Raw genomic sequence first — 21,598 nt, forward strand, 5'->3', positions numbered from 1 at the left:
AATCCGCATCTATATACCTATAGAACCACGCTAAACAAGAAAACGAGATTACGTATTATTCTTCGTCAAGATAGGAAAATAAAGCAGGAAACTTTCTCATAAAATTTCATATACGCTACGAAAATACGAATATAGTTTCTTTCTCCCTTTTTTTAAAATTTCTTTATAATAGACACTTTTTAAATTCTTGGTCGATCTTGCTAACACTCTCCTAGACAAAAATCGCTAAGTTCAACTATTTTAATTCGTACGTCAAGTCGGAGAATTCTCGCTTTAAGGCTCGTCGACTCTACTCAATAACGGTCTATCGAGCTGAGTACAGAAATCTGCAATCTATGTGAGGCTAAAAGCACGTATTCCAGCGACGTACAAAAGGTGTATCTGGAGAATTCTGGTTCCGTTAAGCGGCACAAACCGTATTATTACGCCAGTTGCTTACTCATACCGTCGCGTCGCGCCGTTCCTTCTAGCTCGTCCAGCATGGATTACGAGGAAAAAACGTGGACGCACATCGATTCCCAGGAAATTCACTTTCACCGGACCTTGTCCATGAGTGTTTCTCGAGTGACTCGCGTCATTAGTTTCTTCATCGAATGTGGTCAGGTCAGACTTTTTATTTCGTTACGTTTCCCTGCTTTTCGCAACGAGAACCACCAAACCGCAATATCGTGCGTACAAAATGGTGTTCGATAAAACGTAGTTTCGCATATTAGCTACCACAGGCGTGTATCAGAATTTTTAGGCACTTTCTGTCAAACATTGGAAATGTTTTATTTATATAAAAGTCGTTCTTTGTAGCGATGTAGTTGAAGAATTTTTTATGTATCGATCGGGGAAGCTACCTGGTTATGGATTTGACGACTTTTTGAAACTACTTTTGCATTTTTACCTTGATTGATTGAAATTTGTGTGATATTAAACAGCATTGTTTTTGAAAGCGTATACACTTTCTGTACAATTAAAACACTTTGCTGCATTTGATTTAGTAAGTTAAGTTAAGTTAAGTTGTATTAGTAGGATTTAAAATAACGCAACCGCGTACATTGTCTGTTAAAAAGAAATTCCGAAAGCGATAACGCCAGAAATGAAATCCGTTGTAAATTCTTGGACCGACACTAGATAACCTTTTTTTAAAAATATCGACGCAGACGACATTGTCGACAGATAACGAACGATAATATTGCCTATACGTAGTAATCGTAATTCATTGAAGCATTTCGCTATCGAGATTATGTGTTTTTCTCTTTAATTATAAACAAGTATTCTTTAGTCATTCTAGTAAACCGATAAAAGAATTCATAAACGATTAAAAGAACGAATGGTTTATTAATTGAAATGTTATGTCATATTTTAAACTTGTTACATTATTACTTTGTACGTTGTGCAACTATATATTTAAGGATATAATTAAGGATAAAATGATCGCTCATTCAAATTCCAAGGAAACAAAAGATATTTTGATACTAGATTTATCATAATTTTATTCTGTATCGAAATGAATTTTTCCTCTTAATAAATATAATTTCCTTTTGAAGAAATACCAGAAAATCTTTCAAATAAAATTGTTATCTCCAATTACATTAATCGATATCTTTGGGATAGATGAACGAACCGTTTTCAAAGCGAAACTCAAATTAATACTTTCATAGGAGTCGCTAATAACCAATTCTAGTAATTGACGCAATTATATGTAACCAGTGGGTAACAACGATGGAACTTCCTCATCTGCCGGCACGATTCTCTTATTCAGCTCCTGAACGTCACCAGCAGGATGACGCGCGTTTATCGTCGCCGGCAATCACCGACGATGACGTTCAACCAAACATTTTGCACCGGCAATTTATCGAAACACCACGAAATTCCATTGACTAATTGCTTCGTTAAAACGGTCTGCGAATAATCATCGTTGGCTGCTGTCTCAAGAACGGCATTGCGTAACGGTACCCGTTGAAAGTGCGACTTATGCGCTGGCCGATTTAAAAGCAGACGAGTCGGCGAACGACAGAACCAGCAGAGCCGTAATCAATCTTTCGTAAGATTATTCTCGACTTACCTGAGGGGCACGCTGACAGAATTCCTCTTCCGTCAGGGAAGCTAACGTAGCACCGTCCACGTTGAAGCTCTCCAGTGGCACCGAGGGCAATTGCAGTTGCCTTCTGGCCCATTGGATCCAAGCTGCTACGTCCGCAGCACTCCAGCGTCGTGGCTCTGCAATTATTCCAATTGTTTCCAATAATTATCGATGCACATGCATTATTAGATATTATTTCGATATTAAACTTTTTACTTTGTCACACTGTTAATTTATTTGCGAAGAAGAAAACACGTTTGACGAAGCATAATAATTACGGCGCTAGGTTTGACTAATATAAATAGTGCAAAATAAATAAATTTCATTTTCATTAGTTTCAAACAATACACTTTTCCATGTATTTTTGTTCTTTTTAGTTTCAAATTCCATGTTATAGTTTTACTACTCGAAAAGTCGACATAGATTTTATTTACGTACTCGATACAATACAATTTTGTCATACTTACGACATCTATTGTCACTTCTATTCGACACTTATGCCATTGCGTACACTCATTCCTCATATAGTCAAGACAATTTTTAGCTTTAGAACACACGTATCAAAGTTTCACGACACGCGAACGATACAGTTACTTTCAATTTCACTGCCGAACTTTCTACGCCCCATCGCGAAGCTCGTTCTATTTCGCCGATCTACCTCGTGAACTCTTGTTCGTTGGTTGCAAACGAGACTACAGTCATTCGCACTAAAATCGTGTTATCCTATTGTGACGCGACCACAGGTATCGAAAATTTTTTAGTTAGTTAGAGAATTTGCGGAAGAACGGTAGATGACCTTGAGTAAAGCTCTCAAAATTTCATAACCGTGAAAGCACAGTGTGACTCCGTAACTTATTCCGAGCATGACATCATGCGACCAACTAATAGTCGAACCGGTCGCTCCTACGTCCACGAAGATAACGTCGAACGTTTGCCTGCGGCAAGGTAGCAAGAAGGTCTAAGAGTCTAATGGATGCTCACGCATCTTCTTATTGCTTATCGAGCTTACATCTATCTGTGGTTTACTTATTCATTGCGTTGCATTAGTTCGCGATGATAAATTTTCGACTCTGTTTTGTTGGAAGTATGTTCTAACGACGCCATTTAATAAGGCATAGGTCTTACGCAATTTAATAATTATACGAAGAAGAATCATGTTATAAAGAATTAAAAGCAGAAGTTCAGAAGTCATAATCCGAGTCAGCTATCGCCACATACTTTATATTTTATCTTTTAATTTCAAAGAACGTGACCAGTCATTATGTAACAACGAAGTATCGTGTACTGTATGCAGACACGTGAATTTTTTGAATATTAATTGATTAATCAAAGAAATCACTCACCAGGATGAATACCAAGAGCCACGCAGGTATTGTCGAAGTCCTTCTGGAGCTGCTGGATGGCCAGACTGAGGACAGGTTCGATCTGCTCTCTGGTCAGATCACCGACACATTCGCCGGCTTCCATATCTTCCACGAACCCTGTTCCGACGCTACCCAGATCCACGGGTCTCAAATTGTACTTTCTTTGAAAGCTGGTATCCCTCAAAACCTCTCTGAGCAACTGATGATCGCTCTTTTGTCCGTCCTTAAACAGCTCCTCCTCCTTTTGCAGAGGATTTCGGGCCTCGTCCTGTATTCTCTCAAGTTTCAGAACATTTGTTCTCGCGGCATCCGCGAAATCCTTTCTGGTACCTTTAAACAGCAAGTTTCTCAAAGGAGAACTGTTCTCGAGTTCCACAGGATCTGGTGAGGAAGAAGTGCTCGATGAGGAGGACGACAACGGGGAGGAGGAATTGCTGGTGTTGCCACTGGTACTGCTATTGCTGCTGCTACAGCTGGATCGAGGCTCTTCCTTGAACAGGATTTCCTTCAGCAACGGGTGTCCTTGTACTGCGGTATCCTCTTTCTTCGCGAAGAAGTCCGCGTCAAGGCTGTTGTAAATATCCTCCTCTGTCCTGGGTGGTGTGCACGGTACTGTACAGTCAGTAGAATCCTCCCTGTAGCCTAGACTCTCGGCTAGGAGTCTGAAATTAGAATTGGAGACCATTTGTTAATATAATATACGATTCAAATTGCAACTTTAACTTGCAACTGCAACTTTAAAACAAACTAGTATTTTATCGAAAAATGTCAAAATAGAATTTCGTAAATTCGTTTAATTTAAGAAACTAATAAAATAGGTAGAACATAATTTACCTGGACTCCTGCAAAATAGCGAGAAGATCGAGGCTCTTTTCTCTCTTAACCGGTTGCTTCGCGGAAGGTTCTGGACTGGTCGGATAGAATTGAGCACTCTGAGGACTCCTAGGCACGTAGTATGGACTCGTCGGGTATCCTGGTGAACCTTCGTGCGAGTAGTTAGGGGATAGTTCACCACCGGCACCGGGGTAAGGTGAACTCGAGTAAGCGGTCGGCGAACCGGGGCGAGGCGACTGTGCTTCTTGTTTGATTTGCGTTGCTTTCAGTGTGCTCTGTGTGTTCGTAGCGGCATAATCGTCCGACAGAAGGGACAAATCGAACTGGAATGTGCTGTAATCGAATGACGGCGAATAGCCGGCTGCAGTAGGTACTGTCTGTGGCATCTGAAACAAACATTTTATGATCGATTTTACGAGTTTCACGTTTCTAGAAGAATTTGTTGCGAAGAATATTCTATATTTTTTGCAAGATGACCTTCTGTATTTTCGAATTTTGTTGAATGTGGCAGTTGAAATTAGATTAATAAAATACAATACCTATGCATTCCCATATCATTATAATGCACGTATGCATAAGAAAGAGGCAGGAGAATATATTTCAATACTTTATATCGAATTATCAATAATTTTAATGATTTGACGAGGAGAAAACGAACTGCACAGAAATTCAACCGAGATTATAATGTTTTTACTTTCCACCCCCGACGACTCGCGATTTATTTCTTTTTATTACAAGTGAAAAAAAAATCTAGTCGAAATGCTACACTTTCTTCGAGAGTACAACGACGGACCAAGGGTCCATTTATCTTTCCGCGTGTTTATTGCCCGTCCCGTGCTTAAACTCGTGTCAGTTTGTTACGCTTCGTAAGTCACTTATGGCTTAAGGCGATCTTCCTACTCATCTCTGAAACTTGCGAACCGACCGACGTCGCGATATCGTTCTGTCAACTGTCTAATTCGAACGTTAACGTCATGATCATTTCGATATGAACGTGTAATTGCGCTCACAAGCACTTTATCTCTCGTCTTTCACTGGAAATTTTCATACTGCTTTGAGAAAATTGATAAATAGAAATTTTACACTATGTAAGCGTAATCGGAATTTTATTACACATAATTTTATTATACAAGAAATTATAGTCGACTATTGTTTCATTTTGATCTGGGAATTAAGAATCAATAATTGCTATATATACATAGACTGTTTGGTATCAGTATGAAGGTATAGTACTACTAGTACAGTGATAAGCGAGTAAAATTAGACTTGAAAGCGTACCGAAGAATATATTACTGAAATACAGTAAAATGAGAACAAATGAAACAAAATTTTAAGAAATCTAGACATATGAATAGCTTCTAAGTTACATGAAGTTGTATGAGATTAAATTCAATGTATCTTGCTATAAAAACGAGCGTTATAGATGCAGAATGCACAATAACGTTAAATTAACCTACTAGCGAGTGCTGGAAAAATCATTTTCATAAATAACATGAGACTCTTGGTATATTTTATAAATACTTTTTAATTATTTATAATTATGTACGCTACGTATTACAGCGTCATTAATTCAGCGAAATATACAATAAAAATTCCTCTTCACCATCGGTAAAAGGAAGAGTACGCGGTAATTAAAACTTCATCCGGTCGGTCCACCGAGCACGAGTTCACGGGATCAAAGGATTCGATAGGATCAGTCGCAGGATATTGTGGCGTGAAAATAGCGCGGCTTTGCTATCTGGTCTCGCGATCCTCGCTGTAATAATAAATATCTGCCTCGGTTTCCTTGTAAATAATCGTTAACGACTCGCTATTATCTCGAGTCTAGGGTCGAAAGAAAGATAAAAAATAAAGGTAAAAGTGGGCGAGTAAAGGAAGTCCTAGTGGTTTGGGCCGAAACGAAACGAAACACTTTCCCCGACGTGGTATGCCTGTGCACCTTAAGGGCCCATTTATCTTTCCGTGTGTTTATTGCCCGTCGTGTGTTTGACCTCGCATCAGTTTGTTACGCTTTGTAAGCCCATTACAACGTTCCCAGTGCATCTTCCCTACGCTCAGGCGGGGTCGCGTCTGACATTTTGACGTAGTGCCCCGCAAAGGTCGACGCGAAATAAACGATTATACTCATACACGAGGCCGCGGATTTGCACGCTTACAGTGTATATACCAACGTAGAGACACAATACCATCCCTTCTCCATCTGGAACCGTGTAACATCGCGTATACCGTCATGGCTAGAGAAACAAGGATAGGGAAGAGTAGAAGGAAGAAAGAGAGGAGAACTCTAGGAGAAGAGATACGGGAAGGCCGAGCCACAAAAGAGAACCGCGTATTTCTCGACTTCTCTCTAGCCTCCCGCGAAAGGTCCCGGCAAGAAAGAGAATGTTTATCTATGCTGATGGGATCTATGGACTATGGAATCCTCGGCCGAGCTTTCCTGAATCGCCTGCGCAAAAGAATGGGTTGCTTTAACCCCTCTGCCGCACAAACAGGACACGGAGGGATTGGTATTCCGGAAACTGATCAACTTGTTGAAATGAAATTTTAAATGTTGTCGTTGAGTTTTACTTTTGCGATGTAGATTAGAACAGGTTTATAATTAAGAGTATCTTAGACGAATGACTGATGTTTGGCACTTCAACTCCTTTTTTATAACATCTTGTTTAAGAAAATCAAATCCAATGTTATTTAACAGATTTTAAATAGTTACACGATCATCGGTTAATTACTGATCAATCCACGCTTCCTGGAAATCCACCGATACTTTTTGCACACGATATAAGTTCGTTATAATTAAGAAGTTTAAGTCAAAAGACATAAAAACAGACGGTATCGTTTGAACTGCTTAATCAACTGACAACATGGGTTGCGGCATATACCCGTTCGAACGAAAGTCTCGTTTTTACGTGATAGGAGGTTAGGTACCACAAAATCTTCTCCGTAATGAAGAGTTTTTAAGATTTCCTCACTTTCCTGCTATCTCCTTGGCCTTTCTTAGGGACCAGTCATTGACGTCACTGGCCAATGGTGCAACTGCGATCTTTCCTTTCGTGCATTAAACGCGGAATTCTAGCCGAGTTACGGATCCGATCACATCATTTTCGAGAAATCAACACCTCTTAGTTCGATCGTTCTGTCCAAAAAAACCAGCTTCGAGCCGCGATTTAAGAGCTCGACAGATCGATGTACGGTTTTCTCGTCGTAATTAATTTTGCTTAAAAGGCTACTTTTTGCACGACAAACGAGTATCTCCGCGAAGAGCCACGATAAAATGTCATTTTAATGGCTCGTGCTTGGCCATGAATCGACTCGTAGCTGTGCTTTTTGCGGAACTCATTGGGGATATTAATTGGGATGGTTGAAGCGTTTGATATAATTGGGCAAAAAGAACAGAGAATATATTACTTGTCATTTTTTTGCTTCTGATAATATCTGAAAACGTAATGATTTGAAATTGATACTGTTCTTGTTAAATACGTTTATAAATCCAATTTTTATTCTTTTTGTAATAAAATATATCTAGTAATTCTAGAGGGAAAATGTTATTTTCATATATCACGATGCTTTTCTATTGCGTCGTGATAGAAAGACGATTTTTCTAGCCCAACTTAAAGTTACGACTTCGTTATACTTGTATCGAATCTATGTTTCATATTACATAAGCGATACAATTTTTCGACACTTTTTCGTGATTCGTTTATATTTATAACTCGTGACAACTCTGATAAGACGGTAGTGACTCATTGATTCGCACTGAATCATTAATTTAATAGAAAGCCTGAAATTTCTGGCGTTTTGCAATCATTGCGAAATAATCAATCTTCTTATTGTCAGTTAGAAGTTTGTATTCATCTGTTACACAATTGAAATAACAAAACGTTAAACAAAAGACACATTATGTCGTTAATAGATAAATTAAAAAAATGTTACATACGACACCCTAAATTTTACCCTTAAACAGCTGTTTATATGGAAACTTCCAGTCCAGCTCTAAGATAAACGTAGATAAAATGCAAATATCAAAGTCCAGTGTCGAATGTGAAGAAAATCGATAAGAAATTATCGGTTTCACGGTGATATGCACCTTCGAAGAAACAGTTTCTAGAGGATACCAGTTACCAACGTTTTATGATAACTAAGGAATTATCACAGTTGGGATTTCATAACGAACAACGTCTGAGCCAAATGACATTTGCGCGTGATAGATAATACCCTCAGTTAAAAAATCTTAACCTTCGATAGCGTTCATCGAAGAAAGTCTCTTGTCGAATTCCGTTAAACTCTCTCGGCGCGGCGTTTAATTGATTTCCGTGTGAGCATTTGGATTTGTGTTCATCATCTGGCGGCGAATTTATTTTGACCGGAAATCCATATCTCGTGATCAGTCATTCACTTTTATTGCAAGTTTTTCGTCAAGACTTGTATTTAAGATATAACACTATACAATATTTCATTTTATTTTCACCTACCAATGTAATTCATGTACTTTAAACGGAGACCGAATTATATCTAAAATTGCAAGATAGGGTTCAGGAGGGGTTCTTGACCCGGCAAGAGAACAACAGCCAGGTTCAAGGACAATAATTTTACGGTTCATAGGATCATACGCCTTGGATGATCTCTAATCCATCGTGACGTAACGAAATTAGAAAGGAGAATGACGTCAGCTTTAACAATAATTCTTTTTCAACTTCTTTTTACCGTGATTTTTCGACGGCCACGACGAAATTGTGCCTTACCTAGCTCCAATAAATCTTTTTCCTACTTTTATTCGGTCGATACGGTGGCTTAATTAGTCTGACAATCAATTGTACGAATTGGACCGTTTTCTCAAATACGTTTTTTCAAAGGAATCAAAGCAATTTCTTTTGATATCTGTTATATAATAGATAACGATCTAACGATATTTTTGGTGCTTGTTATTATGCACGTGTTTTTTTCTCCAGGTACATTTGTAGTCGTTTTCATTGAAATTCTAATTGTTTCTTGCGAGACGCGCGTACATTAATCTTTCATTAATCGTTTAGTCGTTCGTAGTTGGCATTGACGGTTGTTGTCAGTCTGCGTATCCACTGTGTTATACAGTGATGGACAGAAGAAAGGAAGGATAATACTTATATCCGAGAATGGATGACTCCATAAAAGTAGATCTGTATTCATGAAGTTTTAAGGTGTGGTAAAACGTGAAGATAAAGAATATCCACAAGCTGTTTAAAAATATTGATGGTAAAATATCTTGTGAATGAAGAAATTTAAATATCGTATATCGACCTTTTTGTGAAATATTTAATTGAAACAAAATATTATACGTAGTATATAATTATCGTCGTATTATATTCCCAAGATAAGGATGTTCTGATTTATCTTACACTCGGGTTATTATAATATGTATTACTTGGTATAAAGTATCTATTGATTTTGCAATAATCTTATTTTTTATATACTGACGTAAAAGTATAAATTACTGGCAAATTGTCTTCTTGAGTATGAAGTGATGACGATGTTGTTTCATAGCTAGTTCAACATTTTCGTTTAAGTAAAGTCTTTCTATTATAAATATCTGCTGAATATAAAAACTGTTCTATTTTTTATTTAAACCAGTGCAAATAATTTCAATGTCATGTGCGAAACAACAAAAAATGGACGAGGGGAACCATAAGAATTCCATCGCGAGAACTTCTCACGTTGTTTTCATCGAGTTCATTCATTCGCTCATTCACGCGCATCAGTTGCAAACTCCCCGCCGTCACTTTATCTTTAAACAACCAGTCAAGTGAAGTTCTAAACAATTATACCTCTCATCTGGCTACTTGCCTTGAGTCAAGCACAAAGGAAAACCAACTTCGCGCATCTTTTTCTTTCCTAAAGAAGCAGTCTCAATGAGGCAAGCTTGGATATAAATAAGCAAATGACCATTATTCGCATAATTTAATCCTTCAGCCACTAATAGGCTGGATTTGTTTAATCCATTCGAGCCTTATACTTTTAAGTTATAATTATAAAACGATTGCCGGGTTTTCGATTTTTAATTTTTCGACAAATCGGATTGTGAACTATTCATTTGTTAACTTTATGTTCCATCAATGATAGGCTTATTATATTTTATCTTCGCGCGATTTTATGGCACCGAATGTTTCTTATGGGTCAATTGGTATTAGTATTTATGCAGGATGCATATAATTCCAATTAAAAATTTTAGGTCAACAATTTTTCATGTCCAAAGAGTTTGGAATCCAATTTTTATGTGACGAGTATTTATAAATCTAGTTTATATTTCACTTCCAAATGTTAAATAAAGAAGTAGTATTCGATTAAAGGAACTAAAGCGTTAAAATCATAAAAATCGTCTAGACCATTATGGTTGTCTCGATTATACTCATTCGATAGGAAGCCACTGTACAAGGTTACGAACGAGCAAAAAATTGGTGATCGTAACTTTTTGTCGTAATACAGTTGCAGAGACAGGGTCTCGATTGCGATCGTTTTATTGTTCGAGAATATTTATGCCAGGGATTTCCCTTGCGAATTATCGTTGCTGTGACAACACACGAGTCGATCGTAATCGTCTATTCTCGCCAATTCAGCCATGTATGTGTCGTTTGCCGGTGTTCTGCGTAATTAATTCCAGTTACGTTACACACGGATAACTGATGTCAGCTACCCTGATGTATGCGTAAATCATACTTCGACTGCATCACATAATTGAACATAACTCCGGAAATGTCATTTTCAGATCGTTGCCTGGCACTTTGTCAATTGGAAGTATTATTTCTGCGGATATGGATCGAATCAATGAACGACGTAACTTATTGCAAAAGGGTTGATCACTAAATCCAAGAAATAAATAAATTTGCAACGTGTATGTACATATGATAATTATAATTAATGTTTTATAATGAAAATAAATACATATATCTAAATATGTTTCCTTATCAATGAAAACCAAGGACAATCATGTTAAAAATACTTTTGTATAAAAAAGTATATTTGTAAAAAGTATATTTTTTAATTTTGGAAGAATTTTCTTTTGAAAGAAATTTACGAACTACGGTCAAAAATGTGATAGGTACTCGGTAATGGACGAGTCGATCGAAATTGCTTTCAGCTTCCTTCGCGTGTTTCTTTTTAAATGGTAACCACCCTCCACGTGGAAACGGCAGAGAGACGATTTCGTATTCAGGAATCCAGTTCGATACACTTCCATGAACGAACGAAACGCGCGGCAATATTAATACGCTCGAATGTCACAAGATTATACCGTTACCTGTCATGACATTCTGCGCCGATCCGCATACTTCTCGTTCAGATAATTACCATCCGAGGCGACGTGGAACGAGCCGCGAGCATAGAACTCATCGGGGCCAACTTAACGAAGCCAATCGAATCTCATTCGACACCGTTTGGTCGATCGACAATGTAGAAAAGAAGGTCCAGTCTCAATTAACCTTTGCTTTGTTTTTGTTCCTGAAACGATAGCCCATCGAATAACGGTAGAGAAGTAGTTTTTCATTTGGAACGTTTAATCTGCGAGTATATTGTTTGTAATTGCATGGCAACACGTTGACGACAATCACGACGACAGCACAGATAATTGTATAATACTTGATGCAAAATGAAGAAAAAAGTAGAAGAACGATCGATTAATCTTCTTTCTTCAGAGCAATTATGCGTATTCTATTATGTAACGCGATTATCAGGAGTTTACTTACAGGGCAGTGATGAATTACGTGGAATTAGGTAAATAGAAAACTGAATAGTCGGAATTAAAGGATTTAATTGATGTTTGTTCTTTGAGAAATCGATAACGGAAACCGACTTGCTCTGCGGTTTCAATCAGCTGGGGAATTAGATTTAACGAGAAGCCAAAATTAATAAGTTAAATCGTAATCTTCGTACTGTGCTTTTGATTCGGGTTATCGAGACTTCTCTTTTCTGATAATCGGGAGAATTGACCATTTCTACCTAAACTTTGAAAGTAAAGGAAAAACATTAATGAAAAACAATGTAGCATTTTAATATAAAAACAATTATGCAATGGATATTAAACTAGTGGACAGAATTAACCAATTGCAATTGTTTGAGTAAACTTATTAAATGGCACGAACAACACTATCCTCACGAATCTTTAGAACATTGTCAAACTACTTGAGAAATTTTAAAAATAATTTCAGAGTATGCTTTTCACTGAAGCTCCAAGTACTGACGTGTATGAAATGTGATGTTAGTAATCAGATAATTAATGGAAAATAAAACGAACGTCAAAGAAGCTGGTGTAAATCTTGCTACGAAGAAATGATAGAAAACGATGTAAATAGGAATCGTCGATTACAAAGATATTTTTCTGAAGTCACGTAACCGATGGAATGAATTATGTCTTTGAATCAAATCGATTATCTGTAGACACAACGAGAATCAAGAAATAATGTTCCATGCGAGATTCAATTATTTTAGCCTTGAAAATCGATCGTAAATTTAAATAATAATATTAAATCACGTAGTCAGTTTCTTAAAAGTTCTCGCAGCATCGAAAGAGATGTTATTAAATCATCGACATTGAGAATCCACTTCAAAAAACACGGATTCGTAATTTCTTATAAATTATACACACTGTCATATAAATATCTTTTAATTTTCTATCAATCAGAAGCACTCGTAACTATAAGATAATCGAAGAACATACTTTTTTCCAATTTCACATCACTGAAATAATCGTTGAACGAAGCATATTAAGTGAATTCAATTTTATTATACAAAAAATTTAATGAAGGTTTGCATTGTTTTAATTTGTCACGTTATAGAAATCACTGAACCACAAATCACTCTAAGACTCACTAGAATTTTTAGAATTGAATTATTATTTATCATAAAAGGTTGACCAACATCGTGAATGCCAATGTTTTTCTGAATTGCTGAATGACGAAAACACTCCTTGAAAACTGAATATTGTCTTAGAAATCTCACGTGACTACGCGGGCGATTGAGTACCTGAAACGGACGTGAACGACCGTCGCTCTGAAACTCGTGTACCATCCATGACAGTTGCGTATTATCTAAGATCATCGTCCCTCACGATCATCCTACCTCCCATTTCTCATAGGAGGAGGAGCACAATTTTTCGCGCCTATGAACAGCCTGGTCCCCGACTTAAGTAAGGAACTGAAAAACGATAATTCCCACATACATTTCTCTCGATTAATTTTAGAATTTCTTCTCTTCGTCTCTTCTTCTTCGTCTCTTTTACAATTAATTTATACGGTGGTATTTTTATTGCACTGAATCATTGAATTTCTACATTGAGTTTCGATAAGCATTTTGTAGTTTATGGATATTTTAAACAACAATATTTCTCGAACCTGTTAAGTCATCGATTTACATATATACATACATAAGTACGTTTATTTTCTGTTTCCGAGAAATATTTTTTCTACTTCAGTTGCATCTTTTCTTAGAAGCGATACTTATTCCTAGATTCTATACTACAGACGATGTGATTGTTAATTTTTACAATGAATCCTTATCTATTTGAGTATCACCAGTAATATCTACCTTGAACTTAAGCGCATAATTTATGCCACAAAACATGACTCAAAGTTATGAACGATAGCGAAGAATAAATTTAAAATTCTTTGAAGTTGGATTTGCATAGGTTTTTACATAAATTTTTCATTCATGTTCCTTCGAATTTGCAATAAATAACTATTAATATTCCAAGTTTATTTCAATTTTCATGTTAACTTCTACAATGCTCTTGCTCACCTTTCCAGGCTTTTCTAAAAGGACTAGAATACTTTGACACCAAAAAAAAAAGATACGCGTATTTGTCTTTTATTCTTCACAGCTATCCCTTTTCTCTTCCTCGATTACAAGGACAAAAAAGTTCTTTTCTCTGGCAAGAGCTTTATGAGAATCACATAGATGTTATCTTAATTATTTTCAACTGCCCCCAGCATACCGTACGAACTCAATTATGATCGAAACCTTCGATACGTCTCGATTATCGATTCACCACAATCTATAACGTACGAACCTCGGTGATCTCACTGCAAAACCTTCGACACTTTTTAATTGTGGATTCCTAAAACTGGTGTTCACGATACTCTTATCGAACCGCTAACTAGATCACATCAATAGGATGTCTGGCTTAATAAAATTAATCTAAAATAAAAAAAACATAACACACGAGTGGCTTATTTATAATTCAACCATATAATCCAACTATGTTTAACTGTTCTAATGTTATTTCCTAGAAATAAAAAAAATTATCTTTTTCTCAACTAAATTAGCTTCAAATTTTGTTATAATACTCGTAAAAAACTAATATAATATTAATTCTGTTACACTAATACAGATATGGTTATCATTCACAAAACTTTGTCTCATTTCTTCTTAAAAGTTGTTTGTAGGAACCAAAATGAGTAAAGATCGTCCCGTATGTACAACAGATACGATAAATAAGAGCAATAAGAGAGTAGACGAGAAAAATGGGGTACAAAGGAAAGACACGGCGAAACAAGCCGGTCGACACACATAAAACAGGAATAAAGAGAAACAGGTGAAAGAGGGCTAGAGGGAAGAAACGGCCAGGAAACAAAAACTGAAATCAGAGTTCCTAAGTAACTTGTACGGAGTTGGTGCGTATATACGAACCTCTTGAGAGGTGAAATTATGCTCGAACTGGCGCATAATGATAATGTGCATAACTTGTGCGCATATAATGCGAGTATGCCGCGCGAACCATCGCATCGTAGCGTTGCACCTTCGTGGCATTGCTATATGGAATACCGCCACGGTAAACTAACTAAAGATTCCGAATGGTAATAATGTTGACTAAACACGGTCGCGAGAACGGGTCTTCTTATTCCTGCATCTTTCTTCGCTCAAGAAGGAATCCACACCTACACATCTGGTGGCTACCAATGTTCTTTCGAGCTTCGGAATATAGACGATTTTAGTACAGGCAATTCTTAACGGACGACTTCATAATTTATATAAAAGAATTCTTCTTTTGTCAAAGTAAGGCTAATTTTATGAGTTCTAAAATGAGTAAAATTTTGGGATGAGACAGTGAGAAAATTGAATAATTTAAAGTCAGTTTATCAGACGAATGTTATTAGTTAACTTGATAAGTGCATAATTAATTTAAGATTCGATACTGAATCCATTGAAACAGGATAATGATACCGAAAACTCAAATTTAGATTTCACGTGTTCCATGTATCAGAACAAGGATCACATCGACAAAGTTGTGTAACAATACAAAACGAGATACCCGCCTGGTGATTGAAAAATGCGGAATAACAAGGCGATATTCGCGCTAAAAATCGTAAACCCTTTCAAATTCTCTGCATTCGAATAGTTAAACGACGTAGTCGCAGACATCAAATGATCAAACGTAACTGTGAGCCTATCGCAGTTCCTTATTCTCACGCTTGTCTTTTGTCGAGTTTACCGGCGAGACTTCATTACAATGCTACTTCGCTGCGTAGAACAAAATAGTAAAAAGATCATACAATTTCAAGGCGATCAAGATAGTGGGATAGAAATTCTTGTCGATATGTAAAATACATTATTGAGATATTTGTAATTTATAATATAAACAATAGCGTAGGGGTAATAAAATAAACCGTTAGATAAGGCATAATAATATCTTAGAGAGTAGATATAAACGTCACTTGAAAGAAATAATTTTATATGGATACCGGTCGTATACATTATTAAAGAAGATATTCGAGATGTTCTTCAGTTTCAGAGCTATTTCACAGATAACGTGAATTCGTTTTGTTGAACAATGTTATATCTCACGTCGTTTTACTTCTTATCTAAAGACATAACATTTTTAATATTTAATGTTCTGCGCATCTTTCAATTCATAAAGTTTCACTGCTTGATTTTTTAGATCATATCATATATATTATAAACATATAGTATATAGTTTAAAAAAGGTTATAAAACAACGATCGAATATTTCAAAGTACTCAAGTTGTCCGCGTTTCAGGAAGAATCTTTTTTATTTTACAAATTTGATCCCGTTAGAAGGGCACCCTGACCCGTAATTTGTAAATACAAGTTAGGCGGCGCAGTACGTCGAAAAATAGCGGAATCGGGAAGAAGATGAAGCGGGAAACGTGGTCGGTGAGAGAAGACAAATAAATAGGGAGTTGTAATAGCGTAAATAGTAACATAATACCGCATAATGGGGGCATAACGCAGCTTCGTAATGTCGTCGGTGCATCACCATGAACAAGTTACGGCAGGTCTGGCTTTGTCCGCCATGAGCAGCCCTTAAGGCCGCGTTATTAAGCGTTTTATAGAGCTCGTCGGATCTTCGCAAGGCCCTTGTCTTAGAACGGCTACGTGGACGTTATAAATTTGACCTGTTGCCAGTACGAACATCCAGGTGTTCGTACCGGCTCAACCCGATATCGCAAACGATCCTCTCGTGTTTTTGCCATGGAAAAACGATAATATGCCTCGTTTGTATGATGATTTTGCGTTTCTATCGTTGTTACGCGTGATTTACCACAGTGCTGTAATTAAAAGGAAGTTTTGAAGAAATAGAATAGATATTTTCATTTATGTTTGAATATTGGAGAATTATAAATGATATTTTAAAAGTTTACCTACGTTAAATAAGTTGTATTATTTTAATGGAAATTATTTCGTCCGTTCAAATTTAAGCTTTAGTTGTTTGAAACGATAGTACAGTAATATTAAGATTGCCTGAGATTGTAGTGATACTTGGCTTGCGGAGACTTTGATGCGTGGATAGGAAAGATCGCCGCATGCACGTCCGAAAATAACATTTCCACATGCACATATGTACTACACATCGAAACAATGAGTCATAAGACATTACAAGTTTAAGAAAACTCAAACATTTACTGCACCGTATACTACCTACAAAAATAAATTATCCGAATGGAGAATACCTGGCATTAGAATTTAAGCAAACGAACTGCCTATCGCCCACCGGAATTAGGTATATATTTTCTCAAGAAACAGGATGCTGCCTAAACTTCAAAGCTCAAGAAATGATACGCTTCTTCCGTTTACATATCGAATACAATTTTAACTGTTATCTTTTACATTTAATTAATACTTTGCAAGTTAAAAAGAAATTACTGTACATGCGAATTTTATGATTTTAACAAGAAACGTCTTACGAAGAATAATAGAAAACTGTAAGATTTTAAAGGCACTTAAATCCTTTCCAACGAAACATGTTTCTCTTCAATATGGTTGAAGACGGTATAACGAGGAGAGTGCAACCACGCTATGTGTTACAAGATTTTATAGGAACGTTCGAAACTGAAACATATTTGAAACCATATTCGAGAAACGGTATGTAAGATGCACAATAACGCACTCTCCAGCCAGTTTGCATTTAAAACCAAAAGTAGAAAAACACACCTCTTGAATGATCGTAAAATCTCACAAAAAACAGAGCAACATAATTTATAAGCTACTCAAGATGATCGAGTACCTCGATCCGGATAACTCGAGCATATTTGAGACAATAAGTGTACATTGTCATGGAGAGAAAGAGAGAAAGAGAGGAAGGAAGAGAAAAACCTAAGAAGCCAATATATTAAAATCTTATCTCGGCAAAATAGAAAACTTTTTCCATTGAATTTGTCAAACATTATATATAGATTTCTACCTTTCTAGAAAATTTGCATTACACTTTCTCTTAATAGGAAAATAAATCTTTTTTCTCTGTACTCAATCTTCTACTTTTCTGGAAAATTTAGCGCCTACCGTCAATCAATTTCATCAACTCTGTTACTTTCCTGGAAACTTTATTTTCTGCATTCGTCGTTCGAAAGAAATGAGAAAGGACAAGATACAAGGTGGGAGATAAATCTTGGTGAAAGACGCGTGAACAGACTAAACGGCACCAGTGCCGCTATTACTTTACGCGAATCAGCTTGAAGGTAAGCTTTCTGCCGCTAAAACGCGGTTCTGCGCACGCTACCTCGACCGCATAATCGAGTCTCGTTAATAATTGCCTCATTATTGCGCACCGTTGCGCCGCATCGCTTGTAGCCGAGATATTGGCAGTGTTCGCTATTAATAACACTTAGCCGCCCACGCATCGCCATTGTTGCGAGTGGGTCCCGCGCGTTACACGTGTGCAACGCCGCGATCACGGTGCATACATTACGATCCAGCGTCGAGGATGCATACAGCGGTCCAACAAAGGCGCGAAAAGCTCGCGTTCCGCATAATCCAACGATTCAATTCTACCGATGCGGTGCGGGGGCCTCCGATCCAGACCGTATTCATCTGCCGCGCCGCGGGCCTTTCTTTCTACTTCTTCGGTCGTTCAGCAATCGAACCGATCGCCAAGGAATGCCACAAATCAGAGGAAAGGGGGCCGAGGAACGTCACCACTCGAATTAACAATCGTGAGAATAATGTAACGGGTCGAAATTGCTGTGTTTTGATAATTGAATGTGCAGGATCGTTCTGACGATTCAAGTTTCCGCATAGATGGTATGGATTTTTGCCAGCATAATGTTATGTGTATATTGTAATGGCATCATAGTGTATCGTATTTTATTGAGGAAGTATTGTTCGTAAATTTATGTTTTAAGATATTTGAAATTTAGATTTGAAGGTATCCGTAACTGCGTGGGTATTCACGAAAGAGCTTTTAGCATATACTTTTTTATTGTAATTGAAAAACACTAAATCTAAAAACACGAAGATTTTATGTCTTTCTTAGCAAGGTGTCAAATGAGGAAAACATTCATTCAAATTTACTTTCCCTAATTAGCTCTTACAGATTAATACGAGATGAATGTACCATCTTTAAACAAATAAGATACAATTTTACAATCAACGATAACTTACCTAAACCCAGTATCCACTCGATCTACTATGTGCAATTTCACGAGATTTTGCGATTTTCCACGATGCAGTCTTCGTTCATTATCTATAAATTGTCTCATTTTCACCCAATCGTATGAAACAATAGCTACTTAAACATCGTCCGGCAATCTTGTTCACCGCGCGCGTATATAAATAAACGAATACGACCATTAATTTTCTTAAATGGAGCAGTAGTTTGTATCGCGTAGTTGGTCGATCGTGATCGACTGTAAATCGCGACTAAGTTTGCGATACGTATCGATCGTAACGATCGTTAAATAAGAAAATCAGTGAATAAAGATTTGTATCGGGAAAAACCGTCTCATGAAGTCATGAGTCGTATATCTATTGTTAAAGAATCACGAGCCACGACGCCGATACAATCTACGACTTTTTATGCATTCCCCAACGTGATACGCGGTTTTTTTCCAGTCGAACAAATATAAATATAATTCTTGAAAATTGTTCCGCCTGATCGACTTTGCTTTGTTCTCTTTTTCTTCGTTTCTTACCTTCTTTATCTATCCTTCTGTCTTCTGCTGTTCGAAGGAGATCATAACTCCAATAGAAAAAAAGGAAGCAAGACTCGAGAGCGAAAGAAAAAGATGTGTATACATAATAATGTGTATACATATTAAACGAGTTGCTTCGATGCCCGTCGAGTTCCGGATATAGGAGCACAAATCGTTGTTTACGATAAGATAAAACCTTGCTCTGCTTTTAAATTAACTACACGGAAGAATGCCGATCACACACGTCCGCGGTAGAAAAAACCCGGGGAATCGAACGTATAACGATCGATACGATCGATACACATCAAACGAGCGCGTTTACTAAAAGATTATTGATTCTTAATCAGGAAAAAAGAAAGAATAGTCCATGGGTGTTCCGGTATTCGAAAAATGACTACTGTTTCTAGTCAACGATCTTTCCTTTTTTTCAGTTCGGCGAGTAGTATGTTATTCGTGACGTATTTCTACTGGAGAGCGATATTAATCTTCCGTAGTTTGGTTGTACCGTGTTTCTACAAATCGAAAAACTTTAAAGCAGAGGGACTGTTTCGACTTTCGTAGTTTAAGTCAAAATTTTGTCTTGTTGCTGTCTTAAAATTTTAATTCGTCCACTAATTTTAATTCAGCAATTGAAATCATCAAGTGATCAACTTTACCCAAATCACCCCAAAGAAAAATTGAATTTCCATGAAATCGAATTGAATTTTTTACCACACGACACTCGTCTATCTAACCATGATACCGTGTCGAGATAAAACGCTCGCCACCCAACTCTGATCCCTTGTTAAACATTAATATTAACACCCATAAAACACGATGACTAAGTTCACATTCGTCACTCAACCCCGATATGATCAGAGTCACGGAAACATTACATATTCCGTTGATTCAGAACTATCGCATTTTTCATTTAATATTTGTATTAGTGTCCGTCACAACGCGTCGTATTACCCATTAAAATGCACGTTGACGAGCGGCTTCAATTTTATGTTCCCATCAATCCACGCCAGTTGAGCGTGCATCTGTCTCGATTCTCGCGTGCTACAAGATCGCTAACCCGTGCCATCGTAACGTCACGGGCTTCCATATTCACGGTAAAAAAGTGCATGCGTAAATCGCAATCTCAGGTGAGCTAGTCACTCTTTTTGACTCACCCTGTACATCAAACATGCGCGTTTTTTTCTTTTTGTTCGGTTACGTTGGCACGCACGCACTCGCTCGTTTCCTCCTTCTTCTGTTTTTTTCTTGCACCCTGTTCTCAGTATACAGAGACATTCTATCTCGTTCACGTTAGATGGTACTTTCGATGGGAGGAAGAGAGACAGAGTTAGGAAGTCGGTCTCGTCATGTGGGACCGCGATTTGGAAAACCCGAAGTGGCCGACCTTGGAGGTGTCAGGCCGTTCTCCACGCGGGAGAAGGACAATCTCCAATCTCCTTTCTCTCTTCCTCTTCTCGAGCTTCTCTCTAGCTCTTTCTTGCTGCCTTATTTTTTCCTTTCCCTTACCTTGTTTCTTGTCTCACTATTCTACAGTATCGTCATGGAGTCTCTCTCGATCTTTTTTATTGCACCATGATCGTCCGTCTTCGTTTTCTTCTTTCTATAATTTATTCTTCTTCCTTGCCTTTATGGTTCCTTCAATCGCTCTTCTCTCATTTTTTTTCTATTTGTTCGTACGGTGTCTATCTTAGTTCTTCTATAGCGCTACTATTTTTATATTCTTTTTTCTATCCCGCGAACTTGTGTACATTCGTGTTGCTCGTTTGTTGCTCGTTTGTTCTTCTTAATTCTTTTCTAAACCGTACAGCGAGTAGGAGGAGGGGATATTTTGATCCATTATTTTCTTGGACTGTTCTTCTGCCTCATTCAAAACGACATTCAAAACGACGAACAACGAAGTCGTTCAACTATTTCGAGCGCTACGTAGCGAAGAATGTTATGAG

General features: G+C 37.3%; 1 protein-coding gene across 3 annotated transcripts in view; it reads right to left on the minus strand.

The window, feature by feature from the left end:
* Nucleotides 1–21,598, minus strand: part of LOC122573150 (DNA-binding protein D-ETS-4) — a 60,858-nt gene that overhangs the window by 10,000 nt on the left and 29,260 nt on the right. For 2 of the 3 annotated variants that reach the window (XR_006318667.1, XM_043739179.1), the window contains exons 2-4: nucleotides 4,270–4,655; nucleotides 3,415–4,097; nucleotides 2,054–2,208 (exon numbers count right to left, since the gene is read on the minus strand). Coding sequence is in view for 2 of the 3 variants with exons in the window: in XM_043739179.1 (XP_043595114.1) it covers nucleotides 2,054–2,208; nucleotides 3,415–4,097; nucleotides 4,270–4,655 (1,224 nt within the window). In the remaining variant the exon portion in view is untranslated. Of the gene's footprint in view, nucleotides 1–2,053; nucleotides 2,209–3,414; nucleotides 4,098–4,269; nucleotides 4,656–19,125; nucleotides 19,566–21,598 lie in introns of those variants that run through there. The other variant, XM_043739193.1, reaches the window with a different exon arrangement.

This window comes from Bombus pyrosoma, linkage group LG2 (assembly GCF_014825855.1).
Source record: "Bombus pyrosoma isolate SC7728 linkage group LG2, ASM1482585v1, whole genome shotgun sequence".
In the NCBI taxonomy this organism is placed as follows: domain Eukaryota; kingdom Metazoa; phylum Arthropoda; class Insecta; order Hymenoptera; family Apidae; genus Bombus; species Bombus pyrosoma.